The 15001-nt window shown below is 40.0% G+C and overlaps 1 protein-coding gene across 4 annotated transcripts in view; it reads right to left on the reverse strand.

Annotated features, from left to right (window-relative positions):
* The window catches only part of LOC126480744 (serine/threonine-protein kinase tricornered), a 602474-nt gene that overhangs the window by 13101 nt on the left and 574372 nt on the right, over nt 1-15001 (reverse strand). For all 4 annotated transcript variants that reach the window (XM_050104022.1, XM_050104023.1, XM_050104024.1 and 1 more), the window contains 4 exons: nt 9475-9592; nt 2888-3027; nt 1263-1442; nt 572-883 (listed from right to left, as the gene is read on the reverse strand). In XM_050104022.1, coding sequence (XP_049959979.1) covers nt 572-883; nt 1263-1442; nt 2888-3027; nt 9475-9592 — 750 coding nt within the window. The remainder of the gene's footprint in view (nt 1-571; nt 884-1262; nt 1443-2887; nt 3028-9474; nt 9593-15001) is intronic.

The following is a 15001-nucleotide window of genomic DNA, read 5'->3' on the forward strand; positions in this document are numbered from 1 at the left end:
CTGATTTAGAGATAAACCAGAAATCCCAAATTCTTACAGAAAATTGGAACTTTAGTTGTTCTGTCCCCAAAATGCAAATGAAATGTAATCACCATTTATCTCCATTGTCTCAACTCATCGTGCATCACACATAAAAGCTTACAACACATTTCATAGCTCAGTGGTGCTTTCTCGTGGTAGTATGATGTATATTATATTATTGTTACAAACTATTTCTGTACTAAGTGACAGTGTCATCATGAACCTCATCTTTACAGTAATGGTTATGTCTGAGGGTATTTTTTAAGGTATGTCCTACAACAAAGGCTGTATCAGCCACGAAAGAAATATTTCATATTAAAATTCAAACTTGGCTAATCATTCATAATAGTTCAGACAAATTTAAAGAAATAAACAGATGGTGCAACATTGCTTTACTGATTTTGACCAGTCAAAATTGTAAACCCTCCACTACCCATGAAATAATCAAATTCAGCTAACTTTCTGAGCCCTTTAATTAAAATATGGATCATGTAATCACTGGTACCTATAGTAAGTCTCTGTATACTTATCTAATCATCTTTTCACTTACGGATTTCGAGCTTGACATCAGGGAAATCGTCAAAGTTGGATGTGTCATCAATGGACCTCACTTCAACTGGAATTGCTGCAGGCCGTTCTCTTATATGATCCCAATCAACTCCTTTGAAAAATGGTACAAGCTTCAATTCATCCATACCACGCTGAGAACCAAGGCGCCTTTCGGCCTCACAACAAAATCTCACTATGGTTTCCTTAGCTTCTTCTGAGATCGGTACTTCTGGTGGAAATGTTAGTGTCTCCCTCCAGTTCATTACCTTACGATATGTTTCTTGTGGATTCTCACTGCAGAATGGAGGGTATCCTTAAAGTAAAAAGATAAAAATTAATATCTGGCTTCCATTAAAACCGTCTGACATGTTTACATTTCAAGTCCACTGAAACAAGAAACTCAATGTCAGCAACAATCAAATGCAGAAATAACCTCTTTTCACACATGATGGTAACCACAAAATATGATGTAACATTACATTGCTCATTCCTCAAAAAAAGGAAAATAGCTTTAGGTTTGCTGATAGTCTTGCATCCAAAAAAACAATGAAAAATTAAGCACACACAGGGAAAAATTGTTTACAGAAAAGAATAAAAACGTACCAAAAAAAAAAAAGTCCTAATTAAAAACAACTTTCTTTTCTTTTGCAGTACTTTCAACTTATTTCCTAAGGAAACAACATCAGACTTACCAATTAACATTTCATACATAATAACACCCAGGCTCCACCAATCACAGGCTGGCCCATAGCCTGTCTGCAGGAAAACCTCAGGAGCAATATAATCTGGAGTCCCGACAGTACTATAAGCCAATGCTCTCCTATTTTTCTTCCAACTCTCTGCTCTACGCTTACTGTCCATCGGACTTGATGCTAAAACAAACATTCTCAGTTTAAAGCTACAAATTTTCTGTCAATTAAATTATATTGTACAAAACTAAGTTATACTTATGGCAATAAATGAATTTATTTATATATTTATTTATTTAGAGTTGCCATATAACTTAGTATTAACTGTGTTTCATTAAAACCTCTATCTAAACTCCAAAAACAACAGATGAACAATGTAGATTGTTCTGTTTTTCAGAGTGCGTTAAGCTTTTGTCTGATGCTCTGTACAGCTATCCTTTTTTCTGCTAAAGGTTGGTGTTCTTAGGAAGGGACCTGGGGAAGGATGGTGAGGCCAAGTTGGAGGTAAGGAATTCTAGGAAGGTGACCACGAGGTTGCTAATTGGGAGGGAGAGAGGATCATGGTTGGATGGTGGTTACTTTGCTACTGACAATGATACAGGATGGTTTGGCTGTCCCTACCTATGGGTTTTATGCAACATGCAATGCTTTCAAATACCCTGTGCATGATTTTCACATTCTCTTGCTTCCTACATCAGTGCTGTTAGTCTCACAAAAAAATGAACATGACCTTTTTGTAGGACATTTAATGTAGTTAAATTTTGTAGTGGGATGTGCTTTCACTGGAGGCCATGGTTTTTGAGTTATTCAAGAAAAATGTGACTGAAGGGCACTTTTGTGTGTTTTTGTAGAAGAATTTGAAAGCAATTGTCTCTAGCAGAAATATATCCCCGTACACAATTTCACTACATTAAATTTCCTACAAAACGGGACTGTCAATTTTTTTCCTGTAGGACTAATGGTTTGCTCATAGCGAGCAAGAGAATATGAAAATCTTGCACAAGGTATTTGAAGGCGATGTGAGTTGCATAAAACCCATGGGTAGGGGCAGCTGAATCACCCTGTACGACCAGCCCAGCTCAACCCTCTCTTCTTTAGCACTTGATATAGCTTTCATAATTTTTTTATCATGCATTCTGAATTATTTTTATTGTACACAGTTTGAAAAATTTCCCTTGGTATTTTCTCCCAAGTATTAACAGTGTTTCTTCAGCTCTGTTTCTGAATATTAATGCTTCACATTTGTGTAATGTTACTGGTGGACTAGTCAATTGATACAAGCAAATTTTGAAGTCAGTACTTAGTCATCCTTTCCTTAAGGTGTTCAGAAAACTAGGAAGTGTTTTGCTTGTTGCTGTTGGGCAAACAGCTATTTCTACATTCCTTCTATTCCTGTTACTAAAAAAGACTCCTTATGTACTTAAAATAGCCAGTTGTCGTGAAAGTGAATCTATCTACAGCCAAAGGTGTATCACTTTGGATTTTCTTACTTTGAACCAGATAATGTCTTTCCTTCAGTAACAAGTAAAACTGTTTTCTCAGCAATGTATACCAACTTAAGATTCCAAAATTAGCCTTTAGGTGACAGTTAAAGACAATCTCCATGAAGCTTTGTTTTATTCACTTACTGAAATCAGAAGGTTTTGCCTGACTCAAGTCCCTGTAGAACTCAGTTCGATGAGATTTTTTGAGTCCAGTACACAGGCCAAAGTCAGAGAGCTTTATATGCCCACGAGCATCCAGCAGGAGATTGTCAGGTTTTATGTCCCTGTAGGAAGAAATAAATGAAATAATAATTTCAGATTAACATGAATATTTCGCTTCATTCAGACAATGAAATACAATGCATGTAAGCATAAGCAGACAATATAAATTACACACATAACAAAAACTTTGTTGCCTTCATCTGATAAATGAGTCTACTCATGGATGAAGTAGGAAGGTCAGCAGAGGTCACATATTATGGGAGGGGGGTTTCTGCTATTTATCAGTAGCTCCAATGTTAGGTGACTTATGGAGCCCTTTAGTGAAATAGTGTTCAGGGCTGCAAAGAAATCCAATGTGAACTCAGTAGGTCTGCCAGGGGACTCATCCAAAATGTGGAGGAACCCAGCCTATGGCTATGGGATGGGCATGGTGCAGTCATTTGCAAGTTGCGGCTCACACCATCACCAATGATGTCTCTCTCTTGGATTCTAAGGCCATCCTCAGTTCAAAGAAGTGTCTGGCAGAAGTAAAGACTACTTGCCTCATGCAGCTGCGGCACAGTGTGCAAGCAGAGTTCACAACTTGCATCATCATTCCCCAAATTAATCAAGGTCCTTTGGTTTGGAGTGAATGGGGGATCTTAACCACAGGCTCTGTTAATTCTGTAATGGTCTTGGTAGCAGATTTCTGGGCTTGTATTATGGGGTGCAGTAATTTAGGATTTCTCTTTAAACGTCAGAGGTTCACTTCACAAATCAAGCAGCTACTTGGGTATCACAGTACTTGGGAGTACACAAGGGGGAAGATTTTTTTAGCCTCGCCAGTCGCTTAAGGTCCTCTGATTAATGCCTGGCAGTGAGTACACAGAGAGAGTAATCAGACTGGATACAAAGTAAACTGTCAGAATTTTAACAGTAAATCATCTAAGTATTTGTAACAAAGTTCCTGAACTTACTACCCTCCAAGAAAGTTTTCATTTGTTATTCTCTGGCCCGAGATCTGACAAACTCAAAGAAGAAAGCTTTCAAATATTTAGCAAGGCATGGAACAAATATCAAAAAGACAGTAGCCACTATGGAACAGGGAGTATCTATTTCAGTCAACAAAAACATCTTGTCTATCGGGGTCAACATTGCGCCCGACTGTGAAGTTATCTGGGAGCATGTAAGAGGTCTAGCTGAAAATTATCATGTGTCTTTACCAGTTGTGACAGTTTTAGAATCATTCAAAGAAAATCTATGCTTAATAGCACAGAAATACCCAGATCATAAAATAAGTCAGAGGCGACTTTAACCTACCAAAAGTTGACTGGGACATCAATGGGGTCATTGTAGGTGGTATGGACAGGCAGTCTGGAAGTACTTTTGAACATATTCCCCAGAAACTGTCTTAAGCAGCCACTTCATCAGCCCACATGCTGTGGAAATATTTTAGACCTCGTGGCTTCAAACTGAACTGACCCTATCAATGGTGTCCGTATGGATACAGGGACTAGTGATCATGATATCATAGTGACAACGGATACTGACATTAATAAAGCCATCAAGAAGGCTAGGAGAGTATTTTTTCCAGAAAGAGCAAATAAGATGATGTTAGCATCCCACTTAGAAAATGAATGGACATCATTTAGATCCAGTATTATGGGTGAAATTTAAATAGATTGTAAATTGTGCCCTGGAGAAGTATGTGCCAAGGAATGGAAAAGACCCGTTGTGGTTTAATAGCAAAATTTGAAATTTCTGAGGAAGGATGAACTGTTACACTCTTGGTTCAAAAAATAATGTGTAAATGACGACAAGGGAAGTTAGTAGAAATTTGTGTGTCTTTATGATTGATGCGCAAATAATACAAAAAATTCCACTGTCATACCTTAGCAAACACTCTGGCTTGAGAACCAAATAAAATTCTGGTCCCATGTAAGATCACTAAGCGAGTCAAAGGGTTCTATACAGTAACTTCTTGTCCAGTCTGGTGTGGCAACAGAAAACAGCAAAAGGAAAGCCAAAGTGTTAAATTCCACATTTAAGAAATTAATCTTGCAGGAGGCTTACACAAACATACCACTGTTTGACAGTCTTACAGACTCCCACATAGAGGGCATAGTACTAGGCATCCCTGGTATAGAGAAGCAACTGAAGAAGGTGGAAACAAATGAAGTCACGAGGTCCAGATGGAATCCCAACTAGAGTTTAAACAGAACACACTACTGCACTGGCCCCTTACTTATCTTAAGTGGCTGGGAAAAAGCTCACAGGACTCTTCTACATAAGACGACTAAAAGAATAGACCCACAACATTGCAGACCAATATTGTTAACATCGGTCTGTTTCAGAATTCTCGAAGATATTCTCAGTCCGAATCTAATAAATTTCCTTGAGACAGAAGTGCTTCTGTCTATAAATCATGGCAGATTTAGAAAGCACTGCTTGGCTTGCCTTTCCTCACACAATCTACTGCAAACCATAGATGAAGGGCATCAGGCAGATTCCATGTTCCAAGGTTTCCACAGTGTCCCACTGCAGACTGTAAACGAAAGTATGAATAAATTCATTAAGTCCCCATATATGCATGGCTTGTAGACTTTTGAAGTAATAGATGGCTAGTTGGTTGATTGGGGGAGGGGGATCAAGAGAGCAAGGTAATCAGTCCCATGATCTGCGATGGCAGAAACCAAGAGAGCAACAATGCGAACAGTGTAGTCCAGTTAAGGAGAACGGATAAACTGGCCAATAAAGAACTAAAAGGAATGTTGGGAGCAGGAAGAGTAAAGAACAGGGTGGGGAATGTTGGGGGCGGAGGGGGGGGGGGGGGGGGGCAGAAAGGCTGTACCTGTCGAGGCAGCAGCATTGCCAGAACCCTCACTGCTCACCACACCATACCACGATCATGACAACGAGGATAGCAAAAAGTGAAGAAGATACAAGGAAAGGGGAAACAAAATGGCATGAAAGACCAGACAAAATGTAGAGAAAAAGAGCGGGAGAACACAGCCAGTGCGAAGGCAAAGCCATAAGCCTCCACAACCAATGCAAACATCAATGTCAGTGCTAACCTAGGTACACCAGTTGCAAAGGAAGATTCAAGGACTTAAACCTGGGAGGACAAAATACTTTCTCGAAGAAAACTGAGGACAGATGTAACAATGCAAGGGTCTTCCACAAACAACCAGAATGAGGAAGGTGGGAGCGCTTATTTAGTACAGAAGGTCATAAGGTAGGGGCAGTTCAACAAAATATGGATCACCATGAGGGGTGTCCCAAAACTCAAAGGGACTGATAGTTCATTTTGGAGTAAAAAACCATGGGTCACCCTAGTATGGCTTATACAAAGACAGCAGAGGATGGTAGATTCCCACCGGGAGAGGCTGAGGGAAGAACACTAGGTGGTGCAAGTCTCCTCAACTGCACAAAGTTCATTAGAAAGGGGGGCGCAACCAACCCCAAAACTTGGCCCACAACAATCAGCACGTTCATTACTTGGGATACCCAAGAGGCTGGGAGCCCAAAGGAAATGAACCAAACAAGCAGCATTGCCAGGATAAGAGAGAAGGTCATGGTTGGCAGAGACCAAGGGGTGGCGGGAAAAACACGAAGTGGCAGTACAAAGGCCACTCGGCGAGTCCCTACATAACAAAACTTGGGCGAGGGAGGACCGTTTAATACAGCAGAGGGCCCAATGTACTGCCATCAATTCCGCAGCAAGCAGCTGACATCGGCCAGGCAATAGATGGTATTCCATACCAATAGAAGACATGAAGGCACCTCTCATGTGATCAGCACATTTAGAGCCCTTATTGTAAAAAACAATGACATTCTAAAACTCTCGTAAGAGTGAGCAGAATAAACAATGAAAAACCATTAGAGCTTTAGACGCTTTCAGACTCTTGAAGAGATCCATCTGAATCCAAGGCCGAGAAACTGGCAGAGATGGAGGCCGAGAGGAACTAGTAAACTCACCCAAAGGCAGACAATGTCCCAAAGACGCAAAATGTGATGGCATAGGAAACGAAGCAGCAGAGCTGCCGAACTGAAAGAGGAGGGATTCCAACATCGACCAGAAGAATACGGACAGGGCTAATGTGAAAGATACTGGCATCTAAACAGATACCATGATAGTCTAGTGGGTCTAAAGGAGCATCATTGTAGGAGCACCTGATCCACAAACTTGACAACCGTGGTCCAGATGAGACAGAACTAATGCCCGACAAAGGCTGAGAAGGGTCAAATAATCCACATACCAAGAGGTGTGGGCAAGGAAGCAAAGGGTATTGAGTTTACGAAAACAGCCACCCTTCAGAAGGCAGATTTGGGGCAACCCATTAAGCTTGTTGTCAAGGTGACGACTCTCAAAAAGGAACTGGGGGGAGCATGGTCAGGCACTGGGCATTGAGGAAGAGCGCCAGATCAGGATGGACCATAGCACAGCGAGAGAAATGCACCACCAACTTAAATGGGCAGAATTGAAAACCTTGAAAGAGTAACCAAGTGGAAGCATCCTGGATGGCACCCTGGAGCTGTAATTCCACAGAGGCCACCGAGTGAAGCTAGCACAAGTGCAGGAATCATCCACATACAGAGCTGGGGGTAACCAATAGTCTGGAGGCCAGAAGTGCACTATTAGTAATGAGAAAAAGAAGGACACTTAATATGGATCCCTGTGGAATGCCATTCTCCTGGGTCTGCGGACAGCTGAGAACGGTGCCATCGCTAACTCCATACAACTGGTGGGACAGAAACTGGCTAATAAAAAAATCAGTAGTGGGCCCTGAAGACCCCACTCATGAAGTGTAAGCAGAATGTGATTGCACCAAGTTGTGCCATAGGTCTTATTAAGGAAACTGTGACAAGATGGCAGTGCTGAGGAAAGGCTTGCCAAACTGCAGTTTTCAATCAAAGCAGATGGTTGATTGGAGACCATCCCTCCTAAAAGCTGCGCTGATAAGGCTGAAGGGGGAAAGGACATAGCAGAGACAGCGTTACATGCCATCGACACAGGGTAAAGTCAGTGAATTTCTGACAAGCCTCAGTGTAGGATAAATTATCAAGGGACTTCTAATCTTATCTTATTTTCCTTTTTATACACCGTGCAACCTAGGGAGTGAGGAAAGTGGGAGTCATGACAATTAACACACATGGGCAGCAGAACACAGAGGCTTCCCTCATGAAATGAGTGTCCACATTCACCACACAATGGGTCTGCCATACAGCAAGAAGACATGTGCCTGAAACGCAAGCACTGAAAACAGCCCAGGGGTTTGTGATGATCTTAGGTTTGTCTGGTACTCAACTGTGTGGTAATCAGTGCCCATACGAAGTCCTAATTTTTACGCAGTCCAATTTTTACACAGTGCAATCTAGCCACTGTCACGAGTAATAATGATGAGGATGAAATGATGAGGACAACACAAACTCCCAGTCCCCGGGCAGAGAAAATTCTCAACCAGGCCAGGAATCGAACCCGGGACCTAGTGATCCAGAGGCAGCAATGCTAGCCACTAGACCACGAGTTGCAGACAGCTTAGCTCAGGGTAGCGGGATGTATGGCTTCATGTCACACAGGTAACATAGTAATGGAATCTCCTTAAGATACCAGAACAAAGGCATCGGTAGCAGTGCCATTGTACTTTCTGAATATGCCAAACGAAATGAACGCCCCGGCGTTCCAGACTGGGCCAGAATTCCTCATCAATTTGAAGGATGAGGTTCCTACGATGAAATGACTCCCTGAACCACACTGACAGATTGGTGAGGAGTATCGACACCAGGATGACACCAAGATGTTCACAAACATAAAGGGCTGCAGACTGCATGGTAGAAAAAGTTTTGATCAACAGTAAAACCAACTACATCTTACTGAGAGACTTCACTTCACAACCTTAACTTCCATATTGCCCACAAAAAATAACAGCTTGGTGGTGGAGGTGAACGTGTCCCCATCAGTCCTAATGCAGACCAGGTAGAGGGGAAAGCGTTTCACTTCAAGTTGGTGAACCTGGATCTCCTCCCAGGGTGCAGCCAGAGAAGGGAAAGTTGCAGGGTCATAAGTAGCAGCATTAAATGATCCATTACCAATCAAACAGACAGCTGTAAAAGAATGGCCAGTTTTTTTTTTAATAGCTTAATTGATTTCATATGCAAAGCATCCTCTGTGATACCACCCACTCTGATCAGGTGCTCTCCCCATGGACTTTCTGGCATGGTGCATGTTGGCGTGAGTTCCGATGCTCCAGAATGACAACCAACCACTCCCAGACATAACAGAGCAGGCAACAGCTCAGGCATCAGAATTGTGATCCCTTTGTTGTCAGGGCGCTCAGCCGGATACATACATAACAGCCCCATCACAAGGCTACATGTGCTGATGATGTAGCAGTGTTGGGGATGGAGTCTACAGTGGGGAAGGAAGAGGGCAAGGAGGGGGGGAATCCATAAATAATTTTAAAATAAAGGTAAGAATACAGTAAAATCAAACAGTGGTTAAGTTATAGTAAATTGTAAAACATGAATACCTGTGTATAAATCCCAGTTTATGTATAGAATCAATTGCCAGAGCTGTTTCAGCTATGTAAAACTGGGTACATTCCTCCGATAATGTGTCCTTCTTCATAAGAAGTGTCATCATGTCACCTGCAACATTAATTATTTAAAAAATCTCAAGCAATTTCAAAGAGCATTCACCCTTATTGACTAATTACTCAATAACATTTTAACTGATACTTTTTCTAATGTTCTCTGTGGACAATTCCCCTTCTGAATGAAATTTTCACTCTGCAGTGGAGCTTGTGCCAATATGAAACTTCCTGGCAGATTAATACTGTGTGCTGGACGACTTGAACTCAGGACTTTTGACTTTCAAGGACAAGTGTTCTACCAGTTTCCCTTGAAAGGCAAAGACACAAAGTCTGAGTCTGCCATGAAGTTTCAATTCCTCTCCATTTCTCCTCTCAACTAGCAGGGTCGTATTATTTCCAGCAACCATATTGCAGATGTAAAGGAATCAGTTGTGCAGTTTCTACCATTATGTATTCGATTGCGCTAAGATGGCTAATAAATCCATTACAGAAAATGGCTGTAAGAGAAACTCAGAGCAGCTCATCGTTATGAATGGCATGTGGCCAAATGGTGTTGCTTGTTGATTGTATGTTCCTGATTTGATATGTGACCAAAAAGTTCACTAATGGTTGTAGGAGATCTATTATGGACATGAGAATGTGGCAAATGAACAGTGTGCAAGACATCCAACAACAATGATTACAAATACAGCTGTCAAACGTGAATGGCACGATTATCAACAAATTTCGCATGTGCATGGGTCTTGATGTGTTAGCTCCGATTATTGGATGCACTCCAATTCACAGCATAATTAGAAACAGTCTCCATTAACACATCACGGCTATGCAATGCGTGACTCAAACATATTCAAAGAATAGGCATCAAAGCCTTACATCTCCTTTGTTAGAAGAACAACATGGAAAGTTCTTTGCCAAACACAGAGGTGGCATTTTTATCTGTGACCTTCCCCACCGCTTTGTGTGTCAGGCTGACTTTGTTGTTAGACTCCTTTAATTAGTCAATCACCACTACTATTTATTTTACATTCATTCACTGCTGGATAAAGATCTATTGGCAAGTTACTTCCTTCAGCTCTACATATCCATTCAACTGTCTTCCATCAGGTCACCATCTGTATATTTTCTTCCATTCAGAAAGCAATATATGCCACCTATCTCACTTTCATCTTCCTTGCCATCATAACTGCATCCTTCCCCTTCAGTCAGTTTCATGATATGTTCGTTCATGCTGCTGTATCTCCTGATAACTCCCAACACACAGCTCTCGACTGCCCACTGAGGAACTTGAGTACGCCCTTGCTTCCAGCTTGTAGTGTATCTATTGAAACCAATCCGAGATGAATTTCTTTTTTTCCATCTATCAAACAGTTTTATAATTCTCTTCTGACATTACTTCTACAATATCAATTTCATTATCTTTCTTATAACTCATCACCTGCATTACACACAAAGGATCTTTGGAGTGTTTAATAATTTATACAAAACCACACATCCTGAAAGGTACTCCGTATAAACCTGTTACTTATAGCCTTTGTAATCTCTGTTACTAGGTATGTGCCTACCATAGCTAACATCACTAAAGCACGCTACTGTACTGGCACTCAAACAGAAGAATTCAGTTCAATTCCTTGTGTTGTTGTTGTGGTCTTCCGTCCAGAGACTGGTTTGATGCAACTCTCCATGCTACTCTATCCTGTTCAAGCTGCTTCATCTCAAAGTACCTATTGCAACATACATCCTTCTGAATTTGCTTAGTGTATTCATCTCTTGGGCTCCTTCTACGATTTTTATCTTCCATGCTGTCCTCCAATACTAAGTTGGTGATCCCTTGACACCTCAGAACGTGTCCTACCAACCAATCCCTTCTTCTACGCAAATTGTGCAAACAAATTCCTCTTCTCCCAAATTCTATTCAGTACCTCCTCCTTAGTTACATGATCTACCCATCTGATCTTCAGCTTTCTTTTGTAGCACCACATTTTGAAAGCTTCTATTTTCTTCTTGTCTAAACTATTTATCATCGATGTTTCACTTCCGTACATGGCTACACTCCATACAAATATTTACAGAAAGTACTTGCTGATACTTAAATCAATATTCAATGTTAACAAATTTCTCTTCTTCAGAAACATTTTATATCCTCTCTACTTTGACAATCATCAGTTATTTTGCTTCCCAAATAGCAAAACTTATTTACTATTTTAAGTGTCTCATTTACTATTTTAAGTGTCTCATTTCCTAACCGTAATTTTCCTCAGCATCACCTGATTTAATTTGACTACATTCCATTATTATCATTTTGTTTTTGTTGATGTTCATCTTATATCCTCCTTTCAAGACACTGTTCATTTTGTTCAAATGCTCTTATAGATCTTTTGCTGTCTCTGACAGAATTACAATGTCATTTGCAAACCTCAAAGTTTTTATTTCTTCTCCATGAATTTTAATTCCTACTCCAAATTCTTCTTTTGTTTCCATTACTGCTTGCTCAATATACAGATTGAATAACATCAGGGATAGTCTACAACCCTGTTTCACCCCCTTCCCGACCACTGCTTCCCTTTCATCCCCCTCAACTCTTATAAATACCGTCTGGTTTCTGTACAAATTGTACAGAATTCCTGGTGATTGAATCTATTTTCATCACCAGTACTTGGCCCATTACAGAAAACAACTGGAGTAACTTTTCGTATTTTCCAGCAAACAATGCCATGTGGCTTTGCTTTATTAAGATCTCTCTCAAGAAAGCTGGTCTATGATTTTTAGTATCTAAAATATGAGTGCCTGTTTCACACTACAGTAATTAGAGCAGAACTGAAGGATTTGAAACACACCCTGGAATAAAGAATTTTCTCTACTGGCAAGATAGAAAATCAACAAGATTAACATGAACTTGATGCAGATTATACTTGGACTTGCTTGTCTCTGCATTATACATCTGAAATGCACGTAACATTTGGAAGCAGTGTCTGTCTACAGTATGAATCACATGTAGAGTTTAAAGTAACCGGTATGTTATCAAACATTAAATAACTGCAATTAATACTACCATTAATTCTGGATCAACGTAAATTTTGACTAACACTATACCTCCAAAGTGTGTGCTCACATTTATGCCTGCCTCTTTTGTTGAAGCATGAAGATTCCACAATTAAACTTCCTTCCCACCTCCTGAACTCTATACATTTACACTTGTTTTATAAATAAAACCGCCTTTTCCTGCTGCTAGTTACTTTATTTATCCCATACATGTTTCGCCTTCTCTTGTTCTAAGGAAACCATACCAAAGAAGATGAAACATATAATGGAGTCACAATATTTATGCTGTGAAAAGTAGTGTACGATGAAATAGTAGTATCGAGTGGCAAAAGAAAAATAGCCCACCACAAAAAAGAGTGAGAAACTTGGTGAACTGTGTGGGGAAGGCGAGAACACGAATATGTGATTGTGTGGTAGTGATAAAAATGGTAGTGCGACCTCCACACCAGATGTGAGGAAACACATATCAGCAAATTGTTAATAATTAATTCTTTAACAAAAAATTCATGAAGTGAACTATTTGATAATCTATAAGTACCACAACTGTATCATTATAGATCCCACTAATGATGCCTTAGAGCAGGAGAAGGCGAAACGTGCATGGGATAAATGAAGTAACTAACGGGAGGAAAAGGCAGTTTTATTTACAAAACAAGTATTTATATGCCTGCTGCAGAGGACGGCCACACAAACAAACTTGTCAATACATTTATATTATCAATATAATAGGGAAACATTCCACGCGGGAAAAATATATTTAAAAACAAAGATGATGTGACTTACCATACGAAAGCGCTGGCAGGTCGATAGAAACACAGACAGACACATACATACACACAAAATTCTAGCTTTCGCAACCAATGGTTGCTTCATCAGGAAAGAGGGAAGGAGAAGGAGAGGGAAAGACGAAAGGATGTGGGTTTTAAGGAAGAGGGTAAGGAGTCATTCCAATCCCGGGAGCAGAAAGACTTACCTTAGGGGGGGGAAAAGGACAGGTATACACTCGCGCGCGCGCGCACACACACGCACACATATCCATACGCACATACACAGACACAAGCAGACATTTGTAAAGGCAAAGATGCCTATCAGTTCATGCATGTTATGCAGCCATTTGCTCTGAACAGACTTCTAAACATTCATTTTCACTAGACGTATTGTCTGTTTCATAATTGTATATTACCAACTTAAGATGCATCTGAAATGGTAGCAACTGATTCTCTGCACTCACAGTGATGTGTTACTATTATGACGAAGTATCTGGAACTACTGATATTCACCGTATGGAAAATGTAGGTTTCAAACCTTAATCACCCCATCTTAATGGCACACACTCATCAGCCACAATATGCTATTATGTGAAGTTTTCACAGACAATAACTTTCAATTAAAATATTCAAACTAACAATGCTTTTCGGATTCTCAGTTTCAAGATCTATTGGTACACTAAATGAATATCTAGTATTTCATCGATAATGAATACTGACAGTCTATCCACTTTCACAGCTGCCAATTATTTCCTATGCTGTTATTCACACTCAAGTAGCTTGTGGCTAGTTACATCATAAGACAAACTTCTTTTTGATACCTGTGTTTATGTTTACAAGAACAAACAATAGCATGTGGTACACTATTAGTAATGTTTTAAGGCAAACATCACATGTAATGAATGGCTAGTCAACAGCAACATTGTTTGGAAACTGAAAGATAAAAGCCCAGAAATATTGTAACACACACTCCTGACAGTACTAGATAAGTGTAATATGACTGCAGTAGTACTAGAAACTATAGAATACTACACTAATTATATACAAGGTGAGTCAGGAGGAAAGGTACATGCTTTGATGGGTGATAGTATTAGTGATACTGAATAAAAAGCTTCATATGGACTTTTGCGTTACTCCGAATGGTTTCAGAGATAGAACACACTTAATACTAACTGTTATTTATTTTCTGTACTATCAAACATTGTCACTATTTACTATGTGCCACAGCGGTGTAGATCAAGTTGAGACCAACAGTTTTTATGTGGGACACTTGTGGTCTATCAAGTCAGGAAATACCTCAAATTGGCCCACAGAAACTATGTAAACTACAGCACATGCCCATCGAGCAAGGTTTTTGACATTCCCGCTCTCTCTTCACACAAATCATTAGTTGTAGAGAAAAAAATTGAATAGGACCTTTTTTGTAGGAAATTTGCTATAGTTTAATGTGTTCTATCTCGAAAACCATTCGGAATAGGGCATACGTCCACATGAAGTTTTTTGTTGAGAATCGCTAATACTATCACCCCTCCAAGCATGTACCTTTCCTCCTAACTCACCCTATATAATAATAACCACATAATGATGAAGATGATAATAGTATTTTTACACTTTAAAAATGTAAATATTATCATTACAATTTAGTTAGGAGCTGCAGT

This window comes from Schistocerca serialis, chromosome 5 (genome assembly GCF_023864345.2).
Source record: "Schistocerca serialis cubense isolate TAMUIC-IGC-003099 chromosome 5, iqSchSeri2.2, whole genome shotgun sequence".
In the NCBI taxonomy this organism is placed as follows: Eukaryota; Metazoa; Arthropoda; class Insecta; order Orthoptera; family Acrididae; genus Schistocerca; species Schistocerca serialis.